The sequence below is a fragment of the Podarcis melisellensis genome, assembly GCF_964234715.1.
Source record: "Podarcis melisellensis genome assembly, chromosome: 16".
Taxonomy (NCBI): domain Eukaryota; kingdom Metazoa; phylum Chordata; class Lepidosauria; order Squamata; family Lacertidae; genus Podarcis; species Podarcis melisellensis.
In genome coordinates, this window is record NC_138533.1 from 18,813,729 (window position 1) to 18,833,822 (window position 20,094).

The window sequence follows — 20,094 nt, forward strand, 5'->3', positions numbered from 1 at the left end:
GGTATAGATAACAGGAAACAACTAAAAATGTTGACTGTGGCTGCTCCAATTCAAGCTACTGAGTCACTGACGAATCAAATCTTCCTAGAAGCAGCTTATGCTGCCCACCAGAACATCATGTGGCAGTGAATCCCACTGGTTAAATGTGCAGTCCTGAGTTTGCTGCCACTCCTGTTGGATGACAGGGGTTGTGTTGAGAGCGGAGGACAGAAACGGAGTAGGGGGAATTATTTCTGTTTCCATCACTCATCATTTGTAAAACACTCGAGCGTTCCTCCGCCAAGTAAATTTCGTGAAATGAATATTACTGAGGAAAACTCTGAACGTGCTGCCTTCCACCTCCACCCCTTGGCTGCTGCAATAGGAAAAGGATACGAGGTACGGCGAACGGCTGAGCGAAGGCGTGGAAAGCAGAGCCCCACGTGATCTGCCAGGGGGCGATGTAGGTGAGCACAAACCGGAGCTTGTATAAGAGGTCCCACAGCTGGAGAGGGGATGGGGTGCGGGAAAAGAAGAACAGAGAAGTTTACCCACATGAAGCTCAGTCCAGCAGTAGAGACTAGTGGATCGGAGTGGAGAGGGAGCAGATTTGCCCCACTCCAGAGACCGGGATGGTTAAGGGATAGGCCCCACCTGAATTTGATAAAGGAAAAATTGCCCGTTAGAAGTCCTGGGTCACCTTCCCTATTCCCAATGGGTTGGGGCACAATCTGGGGAGTCCCTGCCTGTCCTGCTCCCCTGCCCCTCCTCTTTGACCTGCACCAGGCACTCCTCGTCAAAGACTGCCCTCGTCATATGCCGCCACCTTGAGCTCCAAGGAGAAACAGAAATCAAATAAATGAATGAATGAATAAAGAAGATATTAGTTCATAGAAGATCTGCTATCACTTCCCAAGCGAATGCCACCAAGTCAGAGGAAGGCACTGCAATGCATTATCCTAGCCCCTTGGACCCTAAGCAAACCTGCCTGTTCTCCACAGTCTGGCTGGTTAGAGCGCGGTGCTGATAATGCCTAGGTTGCAGGTTCAATGGCCGTATGGGAGAGCTACATATTCCTGCATTTCAGGAATGATCCTCAGGGTCCCTTCCAACTCTATGGTTCCAGGACTCTCCTCCTGACAGGAAAGGGGGGTTCAGGTCAGCACCCACCTTGCTAAAGAGGATGGACATGACAAAGTAGTCGGTGAGGAAGCCCTCGGAGTACTGCTTGTAGTCAAACTGGAAGAAGAGGACAGTGAAGCCCAGGGCGACGTACTGCTGAGGGGGGCAGCAGAAGGAGCAGCGCAGAAGTTTCATGCCGGCAATGGTGATGAGGAGGGCTCGGCAACTGGGATTAGAGGGGAGGCGGGGAGAGGGAAAAGAAGAGAGAATAAGTTACTTGTGCATCTGTCCTCTACAGCCAGCAAAAATAAAAATAAAAAGGGAAACCCAAGGTTCTTAAAAGTTTATTGCACAAAGTTTATTGCTAGCCAAGGGCATTTGGAGGCCAGTGTTCATGATTTCCGATCACAAATGGATCGTGCAAAGCTTTTGCAAGATGTTATTCTGTAAGCTATGCACACCACTCCTGCTATTCATGGGGAGAACCAAGGAGCCAAATGCAGACACAAAAGTTCCCCTCAGTCCCCCACCCTCCCGGTACGCTCTGGCTTCTGAGATTCTGCCAGGTGCAGCCCACTGACGTTCAAAGCGCAGCTTCCTAAACAGCTAGAAACTCACTTAAACACACACATAAGCACACGCTTTCAGTTCAGCGCTAACTCCTCAGCCTGGGCAGTAGCAGAAGTACACACACAAAAATCCAGTCTTGGCGGCCAATGCTATTAGATCATTCTTCTCAAATGGTGAGCAAGCACAGGATTTCATATTGCAAATTCAGTATGCTTAAGGATATTGGCTTATTAGGCTGATCATTTGCTACCCTTTGCTTGGAAGTTATATGGACATCTCAGAAGTCAAAAAATGGTTGGAAAAGGCATGAGTGGAGTTTCTCAGTGCTCATGGCCCAAGTACACACCCACATCCAATCCCTGTGATCAGCAAGCACACAACAAATTCTGAAAATGATACAGTTACACAAGGATTTGTGACAGCCATAATTTAGAGCAGCTTTCCCCAACCTGGTGCCCCCCCAGATACGTTAGGCTACAGCTGCCATCAGCCCCAGCTAGCATGCTGATCAGAATTGTGCTTCAAAACCTCTGAAAGACACCAGGTGGGAAAAGACCATATTCACAACATAATTTTAAACACTATGATACCGCTTTAAGCAGTCATGGTTCCCCCTCATCCAAAATCCCGGGTGCTGTGGCTTGTTAAGGGTGCCGAAGGTTGTTAAGAGACCACTATATTCCCAGCACAGAAAAATACAATTCTCAAGAGTGCTTAAACAATTTATCTCTCTTCACGGGGAAGTCTGGGAATTGCAGCTCCACAAGGAGAATAAGGAGTCTCCTAACAGCTCTCTGCACCTGTAACAAACTACAGCTCCCAGAATTCTTTGGGGGAAGCCATGACTGTTGAAGCTGGTATCATACAGTTTAAAATATATATGGTGCAAATGTAGTCTTAGGGAGTCATGTTTTCCTGGTGCAAACATTTTTGGCACTAGAGAACCCTTAAGACAGCTTTCTACCCAGAAGTGCAGAAGGTGACAGAGAGAAGGAGCGGAGGGAGGGGGGGAGGGAGAGAGAGTCCACCACAGCAGCCCCTCCCACTGTACAATGAAATTGCAGCCCAGCGTGGAAGTGGGACTTACTAGATGCAGAACTTGTCCTGCCGTGGAGTGCTGACCAAGTGGGCATCGATGGTGAGAGCGTTGAGCACCACAGCTGGGTAGATGAAGTATTTCTCCACACACTGTAGCCAGGCGTAGAGCTTCTCAAACCACATCAGCTGGGCAGCACCTGGAAGATGTTGAGTGGAGGAAGGCACACAGGAACATAAGATGATGCTCAATCACCTGCTTGGCTCATCTAGCTGAGGACTGTCTTCACTGACCGGCAGCAGCTCTCCAGGGTTAGAGGCAGGGGTGTCTCTCCCAGCCTTACCAAGAAATGGCAGGGATTGAACCTGCTTCGCATGCAGCACCACTGAGCCACAGTGCTTCCCTGGGGGCTCAAGCCTTGCTGCACTGCGTCTCAAGCCTACCTAGAAGCTCAGCTTTGTGCCATAAGAAGTCCAGGTGCACAAAGGCATCATCCCAGGGCTGAGCTGAGAGCAATGAACCCTCCAAAGGCAGCCTCTCCCTGCTCAAGAGCTCAGGGGAACATCATGTTTAGGGACGCCTGCCCGCGTACATGTACCCAGGGTACTTACTGCGCACTTCGAACTGGCTGTACTCGCGTGGCTTCAGCACCGGCTGTGAGAGGCAGAACCACGGCAGTTGCTTCCGCAGCTGGGGCAGCAGGTAGTGAGTGACAAAGCCCACCAGGCCGGCCAAAGCGTAGAGCACGTAACCTAGAACAGACTGGGAAGGGCAGAACAAGAGGCGGGCAATGCAATAAAGTACACAGCAAGCACATAAAGGGTTGCTGTTAAACTTGTTAGCCCAGAGTACCAGCTCTCTCACTGTTTTTCTTCTATGTGTATGGGCTTACTAGACTAAGTAATGCCTACCTGCCAAGGGTTATCTAAGTGAGCGGCTCAAAGAACTGTTGGACTGCCAGGGGGGTGGGCGGCAGGGGGACACTGGTGCCAACAAGCTGGGCAGAAAATAGTTTAGTCAATATAGCATGAGACTCTTAATCTAGATGACCCTGATGGTCCCTTCACACATGGTTCACAGGAGGTTTTCAATTTTCTCTTTAAAATTCTGTGGGGGTGGGGTTGTCATCCGATCGCCTAACCCAATTCTTTTTCTAGGCCTTCACAGCTACTCCCTGGATAGCTCAGTCGGTTAGAGTGCTGTGCTGATAACACCAAGGCTGCAGGTTCAATCCCTGTATGGGACAGCTGCATATTCCTGCATTGCAGGCGGTTGGGCTAGATTATTGCCAGGGTCCCTTCCAATTCTATGAATCTACGATTGCCTTCCTTCCTTCTACCTCTAGTAACACCCCCACCACCCCCTTTACTGCCGCTGGGTCCAATCCACAGACATCGGCAAATCTGTGACATCACCAGACCCCACAGATCTCAAGTTTTTGGGTCTGGAGCGCTGGGCACCTCCTCGGCAACCACTGACGCTCCCTGCGCAAAGCAGCACCCAAGCTCCTTTGGAGCCTCTGTCTCCCACACCCACCAACGCCACGCCTTTCTTCCCACGGGTACCTCAAGAGCGATGAAGACAGTGCTGGCGCTGATGGCAAATGTCAGGACAGCGATGACGAGGCACATGACCAGGTCTGAGTGAAGGATCTCCCGCTGCGTTAGGGCGAGGAGGAAGAGGAAGTGAGAAGCTGGGACTTTCTCTGTGCACATCGCCCTTTGCTTTAGAGGTGACCCGCTGGCTTGTGTTTGAGACACAGACACCTGAGCCCCACACCCTCCAGGGAGCTCCCTTTTCTTCAAAAAGCCCATCACAGCTTTCTCTTATGGATGATCGCTACTATGCCGATATTTTAAGCCAGGCATGTCCAACTTTCAAGAGACTGAGATGTACTCTCGCTATAAAATAAATGGCAGTGATCTACCAAAGTTGTTTAGATTATTTTTTAGGAAATCAAAGTTGCTGAGGGTTTTTTTTGGGGGGGGGAGGATCCCGTGATCTACCACGGACACCAGTCAATCTAACAGTAGATAGAAGTCAACCTGTTGGACAGCCCTGTTTTATGCTGATGGACCACTCTGGGACGGCCCATTGCTAGGACACCATTTATCAGTGAAAAAGTAAAACTGCATAGGGCAGACCACCTTCTTTTTCCTTTTCCAGGCTGCCCCACCCACCTCACCAGCAGGGATGGACAGAGCAGCCTGAACTCAAACCACATCAATTTTGCACATAACCAACAGATAGCCCCTTTGCAAGCGCAGGTCTTTTTTATTTAATCCACATGAAAGGTGGTTTACAGGCTGTATTTCAACTTCCCCACTCGCCCTACTTTTTAAATTTTACAGCTCATAGCCAGTTGGAGAAGCGAAGAAACACCATCGCTTTAAAATGTGGATGGAAATGCTCCTTGGGGTGATGGCATGCTACCCTCCCTGTTGCACGGAAAATAAAAATTAAAAAGGCAGCTCTCCTCCCGTTGCCTGGCTCAGTGCAGACTATGCCCAATTTGCAAATGAATTTGGGAGCTGTGCCTCAAGTGAGTGAGCTTTTGAACACCCACCTACCCAAATTCCTCAAGCCTCCTTACTCACCAGGGAGCTGCGTAGTTTCTCAGGCAGCGGATCCTTGATTCCAAGTGGGGGGCTCTCCACATTGCGGTTTTCAAATTCAGGGAAAAGCTTGCTTCGTATCAAAGACCTGTCCCGTCCGGGGGAGACAAACAGGGAAGAGAAGAAGTAGGGTTAGGAAATCCCCAGCAGGCTCAAGCCTCTCCCCACATCAAGCCGGCTTGGGGAGTCATAGAATCACAGAATTGTAGAGTCGGAAGGGGACCCCAAGGGTCATCTAGTCCAACCCCCTGCAAACGCAGGCATCTCAACTAGATCGCACATAACAGATGGCCACCCAACCTCTGCTTCAAAACCTCCAAGAAAGAAGAGTCCACCACCTCCCATAGGAATCTGCTCCACTGTCTCCAGGATCCTCCCCTTTCTCGTCCTTCCACCTCCCAGCAGCTATTGATTGCAAACCCTGCTCCCCCCCAACCCCCGAATTGTCTCCCTGCCACTCAGGAGTCCCAACTCCCTCCTCGCTCTCTGCTGCTGCAGGCTGCACTCCCCATCCATCCCGCGTGGGATACAGACCAGAGCACAGTCGGGTCACTGCTCTGGCGGCTCAGGTGATACGAGAGTGCCATGAGGAGGCCACAGAAGACGGAGAAGAGGACGGGCACGTGCTGGTCACCCCACGGAGTCTGGGAGAGAGAGCAAAGAGGAGAGAAACTAAACCAATCAGGCTCAGAGAAACCACAACACCCTCAAAGCCCCCGCCTGAAACCCAAAGCCAGCAATACACAGCCAAAAGCAGACCCCCCAACCTAGACCTGATCTGATGGCACCGTTGCTTCAGACCAAAAGGTTGCAGTGTGACCACAAAGCAAACCACCTGAACCTGCCCTGGAGCTCAATGCCAACACCCGGCCCCAACCCATTCCACAAAGGCAAGTCTGGCCTGTTCGCTCCCCACAAAGGTCAGGTACCTTGATGGCTCCAAGGCAGAAACCGTACAGAAGGGCAGCCACGAGGAGGCTGCGTAGGAGAGCAACGAGGGCGGTGAGGGGACTGGTGGCAGCTGTGGGTGGGGAGAGAAAGAGAAGGTAGCACCATAAATTATCATCATTAGAGTCGTACCTTGGATCCCGAACGCCCCGGAACTCGGACATTTTGGCTCCTGAATGCCACAGACCCGGAAGTGACTGTTCTGGTTTGCGAACCTTCTTTTGAGACCGGAATGTTCGGCGTGGCTTTTGCGGCTGCTGATTGGCTGCAGGCCCAGTGCTGATCTCACAAGCAGGGCATTCTACGCTGGCTCCCTCTCACCTGCCCCATACCACTCCTGCAACCACAAGAGCACTCTCGCCTCCTGTGGCTTCCAGCACCACGGTGATCCCTGCACAGTCACGGTTAGGCGCGATTCCTGCGTTGCAGGGGGCTGGACTAAATGACCCTGGGGTCCCTTCCAGGCCCTACAGTTCCAGGACACTAAGTCCTGTGGGCAGAGTGGGGGAGGAGGAGCAGCCCACTCCTCCGTGTACCTCTGACCCTGTTATTTCCACCTGCCTCTGCATCAACAGATTGGGACAGTGGAGGGAGACGAGGGAGAGCTTCAGGGGCTGACAAATTGGCTTGGAGGCAGGGTGGAGTCGCAGCTACGAGTGGATGGACCTCCTGACCCAGTCCCTCAGTTCCGAGCCCCTCCACCTTCTGTAGCGCCTCTTGCAGCCTGCACTATGGGGTCCCACCTTGGACCCACAGTTTGAAGAGCTGCAGTCCATACCCAGCTCCACCACGGATGCTCAGCTCAGCAATGCATTGCCCTTTTTTCATGCGAACCGGGGAGGACAAAGAGGAATGTGCTCTATACTTCCAGCAGAACCCCGAGACCCCCTCAGCCCCACCCCCCAGCCCCTCCCCTTTCACCCTTCTCCTCTTCTCTCTGCACCTGTTCCGCCAAAGATGTTCATGTCCACTTGCTCCAGAAGGTACATGAAGCAAGTGTTGACTTGGGGGAGGAGTCCGAAGAGGAAGATGGCCGGGAAGCAGAGGGTGAAAACTGGGTGAGAAAAGAAAAAACGGAATCAAGCCACGGACATTCGAATGACCCCACGAGCCGCCCGGGGATTCTCTCGCCAGCCACGGGGCACCCCACCAGCCACTCACCGATCGCCACGTCCCGGGCGCAGTAGAAGAAGCCGGCGGAGAAGAGGGTGAGGTCGTAGAAGGAGACGGGTGGGAGGGGCACGGCGTGGGCGCAGAGGTCCAGAAACCAAATCAAGAGGCACGCCACGCAGAAGTAAACAGGGCGGCTGTAGGCGATGATCCAGTTGTGCCCCTGCCGGAGGAAGGGAAAGCAGAAAAGCCCCCTTGAGAGCAGGGGCCAGGGATGCTTCCTCTTAGGGACAGCAACTAGCACAAGGCTGCGAGGTCCCTGGGGAGGGACTGCTTCATGTCTGCCTTCCAAGGCCATCTTTCATGCACGCAGCGGAAGGCAGCGGAGAGCAGGGGGCTGGATCCTTATCAGGCCCCTCCCATTCTTCATTCGCATGCCGGATGATTGCCAGGTCATATGTCTCCATCGGTGGCACCAGGAGGGGGGTAAGCTGGACTCCTCCAGTCAGTAAACATGCTGTCATTTTTCTTTCAGAGATCTTACAACTCATCCACCTAGAAATATACTTTGCCTCTTCTGTACTCCCCCCTGTATTCCCCCCCATGCCACTACCTGGCTGTTAAAATCCATTGTGCAGTGGCTGGCATTGTGCCCAGAAATCACCTGGCTGTTGGGCACTTGGGAACCTCCTGTGCCCAAATAAGGTAGGACTGACCTTCCTGCCCATCAGCTTCCTGCAGGGTTTGATCATGTGAGAAATGGGGAGGTTTCTCATGCACCCGAGCCAGGTAGCACTGAACCCCTTTCCCCATCGGTGGGTGAGTCAACCCTCCAATACTAATACTAATACTAATACTAATAATAATATTTTATACGCTGCCCATCTGACTGGGTTGCCCCAATCACTCTGGGTGGCTTCCAACAAATTAGAAAACCACAATAAAGCATCGAATACTTACATCTTCCCTATACAGGGCTGCCTTCAGATGTCTACTGAAAGTCATGTAATTGTTTCTCTCTTTGATATCTTATGGGAGGGCATTCCACAGGCCCTTTGCCTGGTTCCCTGCAACCTCACTTCCCGCAGTGAAGGAACTGCCAGAAGGCCCTTGGAGCTGGACCTCAGTGTCCAGACTGAATGACTGGGATGGAGATGCTCCTTAGGGTATACAGGGAAAAAGCCATTTAGGGCTTTAAAGGTCCATTCCAATGCCCAGCCTATCAGGTGGCATTAGCCACCCAATGAGATGGCGTCAGCTGATTGACCGGTGGGCATGGTTTCAGGGAGAAAACTACCTTGTGGCTCAATCTGGAAACCCTGGTGGAACAAGGATGGAACACAGGCCAGAGGTTCCCACACCTGGCTGAGAGCAATTGCCCCATTGCCCACCCCCTGGCGGATGGTACTTCCTGCCCTGTCCTCCCGCTCCCAGCTCTCGGGTGCATGAGGCCCACTAATAAACTGATTCCACACAACATGCACGAAAGTGCACCCAAGGGAAGCATCCTTAACCAACCAAAGCCGTATCTGCTATCCTTGTGTGCGCGCACACACACTCTTAAGCCTGCCAGTTTGATACTCACATGCATCGGTGAAGCAGCATCAGGTTGGACACTCTGAAAAAAAAAGATGGCAGGAAAGGGGGTGGGAGGTTAGATACATCAGGTCTCCTTGCAGAGAAAATGCACCCTCAGGACAACCGGGGGAGGAGGGGAGCAGTACTGAAAATACACTCATTGAATGGAAAAGCTACATGCTCAGCCGCAGACAGGGCTCCACAGACTCACCTTCAGCAGAGAGTATTGGCAGCTGGCGATGACCACGCAGAACTGGAACACCCATATGTCCCGGAAGAAGCCCTGGAGGAGGAGGAGGTATCCAAGGAACGCTACCAGGCTCACCAGCACCACCACAAACACGTTCTCTGCCACTCGCCGGTTCCTGGAGGGGCAGAGGAAGAACGGAGCATCACTGACCATCCACTGCCACCTGGCAGCAATAGGCAGCAGAGGAGGGAAGAGAAGGAAGGCTGGGGCTGCTCCCATCATCCCGAGGCAGCAGGGACTTCTCCTTGAACTGTTCCATCCCAGCTGGTCATTAGAAAAATGCGTAACTAAGATCTGCTTCCTTATGTTGAATCGGAAAGCCCAATTTTCACCTTTCAGCATACTTAAGCGGCATTCCAGGGACAGGGCGGAGATCAGAAACAGGCAGGGGGGTTGTTTTCAGACGGGTTCTGCTATTTTTCTCAAAAGTATTGTCCAAATCCACCCAAGGGCTCATGAGCAAATCTGTTAACTTGTGACTGCCTGGCAGATGCAACCATTTGGGCTACAGCTTTCCAAAGAGGCTTCAGAAACCCAAAGATCTGGACGGCCTGGAACCAAGGAGGTGCCAGTCGTCCATTCAGCAGTTACCTGCGAGACTTTGCCAGCCTCATCTTGCACCTTTATGGCTGGCATATGCCCAGAGGCACCTTTCGCAGGAAGAGGCATCACTGGGGAGACAGGACTGCCTGGATCCTGGCCAGACAAGCAGCTGGTTGTGTCACTCACCGGTCCAGCAGAGCCAGCAAGGCCAGGCGGTCATAGCGCACTCGCATCCAGCGTCCGGGCAACACCCAGAACTTGTAGTATTGGCGCGGGTGGCATTTGTCCTCAATCATCAGCGTGTTCTCCTGGGATTCGTGCAGCGATTCCTGGTCCAGAAGGTCGAACTGCAGAAAACAGCCAATTAACTGGGTTGGTTCTGCTACTCCACTCAGGACCCATCCCATTACCCCCAAAACCGTTTAAAAGGAAAGAGACTTCGCCTCCTGGCCAGAAACTAAAAGCTGAACCCACAAATAATGCCCCCTTTCTCAATTCACTCTTACTTTTCAATCTCTCTGCCCCTGCCTCTTTCAGTTTTTGTCCCCGAAAAATCGAATTCTGCTAAGCCTGTTTTTTACAATTGCAATAAACTGGGGGAGTATATTATTATTAATTTCAGTTCTATACTGCTTTGTATTTTAAAGGAAGAAAAATCGGTTTACAACACATCAAAACATCAATCCAGAATTAAACAAACTTCAAGTAAACTATTTCAGATCCTTCTCTAGTTGACATTTTGCTTTCCCCATATTTATTTACCTACTTAATTTATAGAGCTGCCCCATAGCGGTAGTACTCTAGGAAGCCAGTGTGGTGCAGTGGTCAGAGTGTTGGACTAGGACTTGGCAGATCAAATAGAGTATGGCTGCATTTTACACACATGTAATTCACCCAATTCCAACCACATGTGGTTGAAGGCAGTTGGTTGAAATTGCACAAGTTGCATCCAAGCAAGGCAGAGAGATGCAAAGCTCTTTTGTGTCCAGTTCCCTTGGAGTTACCCAGCACAGAAAGAGCTTTTAAGCTCTCTGCCTTGCTTAGCGGGGAAGGCCTGCTGTGTGCAACAGCTCTCAGATGATCTCATGAGATCTCGCAGGGCAATCTGTGTTCCTGCAAGATCTCAGGGAAGCAACCCTAGTCTTCCAGAGCTGGCATGTGAAGCAGGTCTTATCACTCAAACAAGGAGGAAAGCTTAAAAGTGCAAACAGACCCAGCTGATACCTCTTCTGTCTGTAATTTGAGGCGCCTTACAAAATTACAAAGTGATGCAACCCAACCAAGGCTCTTTCCGAGGAAGCCCAAGCGATTTCAGTGTTGCCACGTGGGTCCCAGGGCCTCACCTCAGGGATTTCCAGTGGCACCCGGCGCACTTGCATGCCCTGAAGAACCACGGGGCGTGGCTGCAGCAGCGTAAGGGCAGGCGTCCCTTCCGGCACCTCTGCAGAGTTGAAGCTGGAGGAGTGCGAATGCCTGTCCCTGCCAAAGCAAACAGAGAAGTGTGATGGAGCAGTGATCATCTGAGAGAGGCTGATGATGGGAGGCATGTATCCCAGGGCAACCAACAGGTCCCATAAGTGGGAGTTTGCTTACATCAGGAATAGGGAAGCTGCAGGCCTCCAGATGTTGCTGGACAACAAGTCCCATCAACCCTGACCACCGGCCATGCTGGCTGGAGGCTGATGGGAGTTGGAGTCCGGCAACATCTAAAGGGCCACAGATTCCCCACACTTTCACCATCAGTTACTTTCAGATAACCAACGCATGATACCAATTCAAGCTATTTCTTTATTAAGTTTACCGTCCTGCTAGTAGCTCCCTGGTTCTTGCCATCACCTACTGTGTCCTCACAACAACCCCATGAGTAGGTTAGGCTAAGATCTGGTGACTGGACTGAGATCACCCACTGGGTTTCATGGCTGAGCGGGGGATTCAAACCTGGGTCTCCCCAGTCACACTCTGACGCACTAACATAGGAAGAAGGCAGGAAGATGCCTGAAACTGAGCCAGGCCATTTGTCAGTCTAGCTCAGTGCTGTCTTGCACTGACTGTCACCAGGGCTCCAGGGAGCTCTCCCAGTCCTAACTGGCCCCACCAGGAACTGGGGCTGGGGCCTTCTGCATGCAAATGATGCACCTTCCACTGAGCTATGGCTCCTGCCTGGCCTAAAACCAATAGACAAGGAACACAGGAGGCAGCCTGATACAGAGTCCAGCCATTTATCTATGCAGCTCCATGTTTGGGAAACCCTGATCTAGATAATGATTGAGTGTCCCCTAATGTCTATTGATTTCAACAGGTTTACCCTGACGGTATGTCGAATGAGGGAAATATATGCTACTGAGCTATCGCATCTTTAAAAGATTTACAAGTATTTCAACAAAAATCAAATGTTCCAGGAAAGCCTTGAATACAGCAATGTTCAAACCACCCAAAAGCGCAATCATAAACGGCTACTGAGATGTAAGCTTCATTGAGTTCAGTGGGACTTCCTTGCAGTTAAGTGGGTATAGGATTGCAGTGTATCTTTCTTTGAAGAAAAGATATGTTTACTAATGATTATTACGAGAAGAAGATATTTGTTTACTAATGTTTATTACAAGTGATTACTTCATTATAAACATGCTAACTTAGCCATGAGTTTAGGGCCATGGGAAACTTTTCCAGAATCTCTCCCCCCCCACAACTTTCAAAGCTTTCCAGAAAGCCCACATCTGCATGCAACATCAGATGCTCAAGTTTAGAACACAGGAGGCCTCACCAGCCACTGTTGGTTCCGTGCTCTGCACTGACTTGCTGTGCCACAGGATTCTCGTAGCCGCCCCCGGCTAGTCCGAAAGTGTATGAGCGCCGGACACCTGGAGAGAAAGGGGGAAAGGATAGGAATATTGAAGCTGGGGCCTTCTACATGCAAATGCTGAGAGGCAGAGAGAAATGAGGGCATCCACTTATTCAGGGAGTGGAGCCAAGGTACATTCTGGCATACACCACTTCCTTTATCATCCTGCCCTTATATTTAAGATCTACAGGGGAGGCCCTGCTTGTAATCCTATCACCCAGCAATGTGCATGAGCAGGGCCTTCTTGGTGGTGGCTCCGTATCTTCATAACAACTTCCCCTCTGAGGTGTGTCATGCTTCAACCGTGTTGGCAGGTGAAGATGCACCTCTTTACCCGGTGAATGCGTTTTTATTCTGGTTCTCACTGCTGTGCAGTCGTTCTTACTGAGATTTTATGATGGCCTCTGTGTTTCGGTTTCAGCCGATACAGTATATTGCTTTCAATAAGATATGTGTAACCACAACCTGGGACCTTTGGACAATGGGTGAGTTGTACATACCACAAAGAAATAAATACATACAGTCGTACCTTGGAAGTCGAATGGAATCCATTCCGGAAGTCCATTCAACTTCCAAAACGTTTGAAAACCAAATCACAGCTTCTGATTGGCTGCAGGAAGGTCCTGTAGCCAATCAGAAGCTGCAGACGCCCCGTCGGATGTTCAGGTTCCAAAAGAACATTCACAAACCAGGACACTCACTTCCGGATTTGCGGTGTTCAGGAGCCAAAACATCTGAGTTCCAGGGCATTCGGGATCCAAGGCATGATTGAATAAAATCCTCCTGAGGTGAAGGGAACCTAGTCCTGTCCACAAAACACTGGTGAACAACCTCGAAGCAAGACCTGCCCTCCTGAATTACTATTATTATTTAAATTTTATACTACTACTACTAATAATAATTATAGTAGTAGTAGTAGTATTTCACCTTTCTTATTGCAGGGTAGCAAACATATCAATAACAAAAGATTTCTAAAAAAAATTCTATAAACAGTTACCATTAATTTAAAATTTTCTTTAAAAATTACAGTCAAAACTGTCTGAAAACAGTGGTCTCGGTGTAAACAGGAACCATTTCAAATTCCTCCTGAAAGTCCCTGATGAGGAACGCAGGTGCACCTCTCCAAGGAGGGCATCTGTCAAGGCTCAGGGAATCCTATCCCTCCCCCGGTGGCAGCCAAAAATGTAGAAAACACGAAGAGGCCTTACCACGTAATTTATTCAGTATTCACAGAGAGAGACAAAGGAATGTAGTATCTATGCCATGATGGCATTGCTCCAAGTACAGTCTCACCCCCCTACGCTGTACCTATTCTATGTCACCCCTGCGCCGGCTAATCTGAGATTTCTGTCTCTGAGCTCTCTGCTCTACTACCCGTAATGCACGCCTGGTTCTGGGAGTGGGGGGGTCAGCAATGCTTTCCAAGGACTGAGTCAGTCAGCTGTATCTCCCCTGGTGCTTGTTCTTCTTCCCGCTGTTCATCTTCCAATTATTTCCCAGCTTCTGCCCTCTGCAGCCTCTGAACTATGCCCCTCTGCAAACCACTGTTCTGAATCTATACTGTCCTCCAGTTCTCGGGAAGATTCAGGAGAAGCGGGGGCGCCCCCACCATTCTTCTTCAGTCCAATCCCTGACAGCATCCCCCAAACAGGGAACTGCCACAAAAAAAGCCACGGCCGCTTCTAAGCAGTTTTCAAAGGCTGCTTCTGAGCGGCTTACAAAGTATGACAACACAAACCTTTGAACCCGAACACCAATAATTTAAAATGCAGAATAAAACAACGGGAGGCTCAGGAGAGGCCCCCTGTTCAAGCACCTCCTCTGGCTCTGCCCCCCTTTCCCCATGCGGTGTTCCCCCCGCCCGCCCCTCGCTCACCGCTCTCGTCGTAGAAGTAGTGCACGGCACCTTCAGACGTGTCGTCGAAGTTGCAGGCTTCGTGGATGGCCCCTCGCGGCAGCAGGAGGGAGCTGGCGAACTGCAGGGCGGAGGGGAGGGTGAGCGCACGAGAGTGCGAAGAGGCCCGGCCTCGCTGCAGGTCCTGTAAACTGCGGGGAGAGGCAGGAGGGTGAGAAGAGGCAAGATAATATTAAAAAAACCCCACCAACTGAAAAAGGGGAGAGTGCATGCATGTGCCGCGGTGCTTACCTGGGCGGGGACCCCATCACTGAGGACGGGGGGGTGGGGTTGCTGCCTGCGTTATGCCGCCGCCTTATGGCCTGCATGCGCTTGATACTGCTGGACCGGTCAGGCTTGGGCCCTTCCTCTCCCGTGGCTGCTGCAAGAGAAAAGCCCAGGCGATCCTTTGCTGTAGTTGTCCCCCACCCTCCCTCCGCTGCCTCCAGATTCTGGTGACAGGCGGCTCCCCACTAGGGCTGGGCAATATATCGGCAAATGATCTGAAACTGGTATGGTGCTCAGGTTGTAATAGTGGTTTCAGGCATTTTGAACTGGCGATAACATCGTGGTGGCAAGGGTCGCGATGTGTTCCCTGCCCAAGTTGCCTGTAAAGCTGGGCAACTGGGTGCGATGTCGCAGGAAGTGTTTGGGGGCCTTTGGCATGAGCCTTGGAATAGCTGAAATAAAGGGCAGAAGGATCTTGGCTGAAGGCAGGCTGGGAGAGATGCCTTGGGGAACCAAGGGGGAGCAGCACTGCACTGCTGTGGGGAACCAGCCCCTCTTGAGATGACCAGGCTGAAAGATCTGTACAGTGGTACCTCGGGTTAAGTACTTAATTCATTCCCGAGGTCCGTACTTAACCTGAAACTGTTCTTAACCTGAAGCACCACTTTAGCTAATGGGGCCTCCTGTTGCTGCCGCGCTGCCGGAGCACAATTTCTGTTCTCATCCTGAAGCAAAGTTCTTAACCTGAAGCACTATTTCTGGGTTAGCGGAGTCTGTAACCTGAAGCGTATGTAACGCGAGGTACCACTGTACTTCCTCTCCATGCAGACTAAAGGTGGATACAGTGTTACCTCAGGTTACATACACTTCAGGTTGCATACGCTTCAAGTTACATCCGCTAACCCAGAAATAGTACCTCGGGTTAAGAACTTTGCTTCAGGATGAGAACAGAAATCGCGCAGCAACGGGAGCAATGGGAGGCCCCATTAGCTAAAGTGGTGCTTCAGGTTAAGAACAGTTTCAGGTTAAGAACGGACCTCCGGAACGAATTAAGTCTTAACCTGAGGTACCACTGTATATACAAATAAACCAAATATCTTAAAGCTACAACAGCCTCCACTGTGTCTTGCTTCTCTAAGGAACACAGACCCTGGGTTGAGTGCCGAGAGCCCCCCGGAATCTGGCCGTGGCTGGGCAGAGACTGGGAGTGGTGTCCAACTTTTCTAACAACATTGTGAGCTCTCCCCTTGGGCAGTCAAGCCACACCTGGAATATCTCAGGGACTCACCTCCTCCGACGGCCCCTTCAGCCTGCAGCTCCCCCCTCCAGCCGGGCTGGTTGGCAGACTGGCTCCGCACGGCGCTGCCCAGTTCCTGCTCCGCTGTCAGCTTCCCTGCGTGGGACTCCAAATCCGACTTGGAGACCGTGAGGCAGCCCGCCGGCTTCACTTCCATGTGGCTCCCGTCCATGCTGAGGACACGGGCGTGGGTTTTGGCGCTGGCCGTGCTCCCGGAGCGCTGGGCGTAATGGGAATGTTGGGGCGGGAGGGTGGCGCCCTCGGGGGGCAGAAGGGGTGGGGGCTTGGCCTCGGCAGCGGGGAGGCACTGCTTGCCGTGCTGAGTGGGCGGGTGGCGCTCGGGAGAGTAGCAGGAAGTGCTGGAGGAGGTGTCAGTGCTGTAGTTGTGCTGGGAGTGCAAGCTGGAAGCCCGGCTCAGGTCGCTGCAGTCGCTCGAGTCCTCGTCGGCAAAAAAGCCCTCGGCGTAAGCCTTACTATCCAGGAGAGTGCGCATGGGCAGGTACGAGCTGCCGTGCTTGCGGGAGAGGCGCCGGCGGCCCTTGAGGCCTAGCTCCTTCGGCCGGACCACCTGCTCCGGCTCGGGGCACCCCCACAGCTCGCCGTCGCCTTTGACCGTCTCCAGGGAGTTGAGGGTGTTCTGCGTGTCAAAGCTCAGCTCCCCGAGAAGGCCCAGCTCGGGGGAGCGCAGCAGCTCGCTGTCAGAGAGGGCATCTGTGTCACTGCCGCCGTCGGGGGGTGGGGATATGCCAGGGCCACCCTCGTCTCCCCGTGCCCCTTCTCCGGGGCCGAGCGAGGGGCTGTCCAAGTGGGTGGAATTGGTCTTCTCGCTGCGGTAGCTGCTCAGAGTGCTGGGGGTCTCTTTGTCGGTGCCACTGAAGCAGCTGTCTGAAGAGCCGGCCTTGAGGGGCCGCTCCGGGCGGGGTTCCAAGGGCTGGTAGTCTGTTCCGGAGCAGCGCTTTTCGCGGCGGCTGTGACCCCCGGCCTCTGGCAACGCCAGGCTCAGGAAGCTCTGGCTGAGCTCCTCGCTCAAGCTGCTCTTGATTAGAGGGCTCAGCGGCGTGTCCCCCACGCTCTCCGACTCGCTGGCGGTCCAGCGCGGAGGGGCCCGGGACCCTGCCCCAGCAGGGGGAGACTGCTCCGAGGAATCTGTGCTCTGTAGGGAAGTCTGCGCTGGGAGGGAGGGAGGCTGCTTCCTCCCAGCTGGAGGGGGCTCTGCCTTGGGAAGAGGAAGCAGGCTTCCGCTTGCACCTTCCACGTCAGCAGACACCATCGTGACATCACTGGCTGTAGAGAGGGCGAGGCAGAGAGGAGGGGGGCATTACACACAAGTGCACATCTCAAGACAGGGACATTTATTAGCTGGCTGGGATCTTAGCCACACCCAAGGATGTATGCATATAAAATGGGTCAGTGGCGGGCCTTCATCTTCGGGGGCCCTTTGCAACCAGCAGTGAAGTCTAGGTAACTGCTGTTATCTTCTTCAATGGGGTTGTTTACCACAATCTTTACAACATCTGTGCTACTGACTCTCAAACTCTGGGAATGAAAATTTAACCCTCCCTCTTTTTTAAGCAATGTGAACTATTCACTTCTGGGGCCCTCTGGGATTAGGGGCCTTGAAACTTAAGCTCCATTAGTTTCGCAGCAGTTCCACCCCTGAAATGGGAGCATGACGGGTAGAGATATGAATCTGGAGCAATGATATCTGAGTCGCTATGGCCAAGCAGAGTCAAAACATGGTATGTACAGTTGATGATGGTATGTACACTGATGATAAGAGGAAGCAAAAATAAATAAGCACAACAATATAAATAAAAGTGGAACACAACTTTTCTGCCCAAAATCTCAGGCAAAAGAGTGAAATCACTCCAGAGTGTCACTTGGGTAACTGGGGGGCTTGAGATTTGACTCTCTGTTAACAAAACATGAGAACGGAAACAGCACTGATTCAAAATGGTACCGCTTCCAAGTGCCTTGGACCACTCCACCGTGGGAAGCAAGTCTTTTTGACACTGCTACAGGCCAGATCGCGTCAAGCTAGCTTTTCTGAGACAGTCTCGAATTGTTTCCTCATGAAGTGCTCTCAATGGAGTGCTATTTCCACTCACACAGCTGCCAACAGCAGGGCAACAAGTTCCTTGTACTGAACAAGAGATATCCAGCTCACTGTCTATTGATGGCAGCACTCAATAGGTCTACTCTTAGGAACAATCCTATGTGTCTGAAAAAGCCTGCAATCCACACATTAATCTCCAAGCAGGAAGATTACAGACACTCCTCTTTTTGAGAAGCAGCAATAGGAATATAGGAAGTTGCCTAAGACTTCTACCAAGTGAGCTGCCAGAGGGAGGATGGATCACTCTGGCCCTCTTGTGCTGCTGCATTTCCATGCTGATCATGGAGGAAGAGACTCCCTGATTAGCACGGAAGAGGAATGGAGTGAACTGTCTCTCCTCCGTCAGCCCACTCACTCGCCTGCATAGAATTTCTGGTCGCCTATGGCGAGTTGCTTCTCTTTTTGTATAACATTTGCTGGGGGTGGGGAGCTGTACATATTATATATGAAAAAAGGCTCCCAAGTGACAGGGCTGGGAAAGATCGTGACAAACTGGAACACGCCAGAGGAAGGTAGCAAAAAAGATGGTGATGGAGACCACGTCTCATGAGGAACAGATGGATGTGAATATGTAGGTGCGATTGAGCAGTGACATGTAAACCATCTCCAAATATTCAAAAGGACTGTCACACAGATGATGGTGCAAATGTTTTCTGTTGCTCCAGAGGGAAGGCCGCAAACCAAGTTACAGGAAAGGGGATTTTGACAAAACATTAGGAAGAATTTCTGGACAGTGCAAGCTATGCAACCATGGAACAGTGCTGTGCCTTAGAAGGTGGTGCATTAGAGGCTTTTAAGCAAAGGCTGGGTGGCCACCTTGCAGGGGTGTGGTAATCCTAAGGGATTGGACCAGATGGCTGTTGAAATCTTTTGAAACCCACTGCCAGTCAGAGCAGAAACACTGGGATAGACAGACAAACAGCCCAGCTTGGAAGAAGGCAGCTTTGTAAGTCTATAAAACTACTTCTTCCCGTCTTGTTCAGGGCCTCCCTCCTTCTTGGCCCACCAACCACAACCAGGGACCTACCACGGTTCTCGGGGGAACAGTGCTGGAGCATGTCCCGGTCAGCTGCCGTGACAATGACGTTGTTGCTGCCTTGCTCACGGACAAGTTCTTTGATGTCTGTAGGATGAAGCGATAGGAGCTTGAGAGACTTTCCCCCATCGCAGACAACCCACCCTCTCACCACCTCTCATACATGCCTCCAACCTCAGCTATAAAACCAGGGCTCTTTGCTCTAAGGCAGATGAGGGCATCTCTTCTCTACCAAGGTCCACGTTCCCTTGGGCATAATCTGCTGGGGGCTGCATCCTGGTCACAGGCAGCGCAGCCCCCTTCCTCCCCCCCTTACATGAAATTAAGCCAAGGGCCAGATCTAGCCCTAGGGCTGCAAATTGCCCCGCCCCAGCTTCAAGGCACATGGCTGGAGAAACCCACCGCCTCCTGCCGAGCTCAGGAGGTGAGAACATCAGGGCCACTTTCTGTCCCTATTCAGAAACACATACATCAGAAAACGACAGAGTGCCCACAGTTTTGTAGTGCTGGGAGGATCAGACGCAAGTCCATCTGCTGCAAAGGCGCCTTGTGCAGAGTGGATTTCTCCCACCCCTCCCCTGCCCCCGATTTATAACTGAAATGAAGCCATGGTGTCATGTTTTGGACAGAATCGGCAGAGTCTCACCTCTTACAGGCCTCCCGTCCTCCAAGTGGGGCAGCAGGTCCTAAAAGGCAAAGAGAAAGATCAAACTGCTATTTCACAGAAAGATTATTGAGGGAGGGCAAGAATGTAGGCTGGACCTCCACGCCTTTCAGAGCAGCCAGAGCTCAGTGTGAGTGTAGCACACGCAAAAAAATCCCAGGCTCAATCCCTGGCATCCCCAGGCATGGCTGGAAGAGAATCCTGCCTGAAACCCTGGAGAGCTGCTGCCAGCCAGTGTAGGCAATATTCTGACTCAGTATAAGGCAGTT

At 51.8% G+C, this 20,094-nt stretch overlaps 1 protein-coding gene across 1 annotated transcript in view; it reads right to left on the bottom strand.

Moving 5' to 3' along the window:
• Positions 1 to 20,094, bottom strand: part of PCNX3 (pecanex 3) — a 47,920-nt gene that overhangs the window by 18,990 nt on the left and 8,836 nt on the right. Inside the window, exons 4-23 of the mRNA XM_081892193.1 lie at positions 19,808 to 19,847; positions 19,153 to 19,248; positions 16,001 to 17,293; positions 14,737 to 14,866; positions 14,467 to 14,636; positions 12,513 to 12,609; positions 11,095 to 11,230; positions 9,938 to 10,098; positions 9,170 to 9,323; positions 8,966 to 8,998; positions 7,432 to 7,603; positions 7,214 to 7,324; positions 6,252 to 6,343; positions 5,857 to 5,966; positions 5,305 to 5,410; positions 4,273 to 4,365; positions 3,319 to 3,469; positions 2,759 to 2,906; positions 1,150 to 1,327; positions 376 to 484 (exon numbers count right to left, since the gene is read on the bottom strand). Of these exons, the coding sequence (XP_081748319.1) occupies positions 376 to 484; positions 1,150 to 1,327; positions 2,759 to 2,906; positions 3,319 to 3,469; positions 4,273 to 4,365; positions 5,305 to 5,410; positions 5,857 to 5,966; positions 6,252 to 6,343; positions 7,214 to 7,324; positions 7,432 to 7,603; positions 8,966 to 8,998; positions 9,170 to 9,323; positions 9,938 to 10,098; positions 11,095 to 11,230; positions 12,513 to 12,609; positions 14,467 to 14,636; positions 14,737 to 14,866; positions 16,001 to 17,293; positions 19,153 to 19,248; positions 19,808 to 19,847 (3,580 nt within the window). The remainder of the gene's footprint in view (positions 1 to 375; positions 485 to 1,149; positions 1,328 to 2,758; positions 2,907 to 3,318; positions 3,470 to 4,272; positions 4,366 to 5,304; positions 5,411 to 5,856; positions 5,967 to 6,251; positions 6,344 to 7,213; positions 7,325 to 7,431; positions 7,604 to 8,965; positions 8,999 to 9,169; positions 9,324 to 9,937; positions 10,099 to 11,094; positions 11,231 to 12,512; positions 12,610 to 14,466; positions 14,637 to 14,736; positions 14,867 to 16,000; positions 17,294 to 19,152; positions 19,249 to 19,807; positions 19,848 to 20,094) is intronic.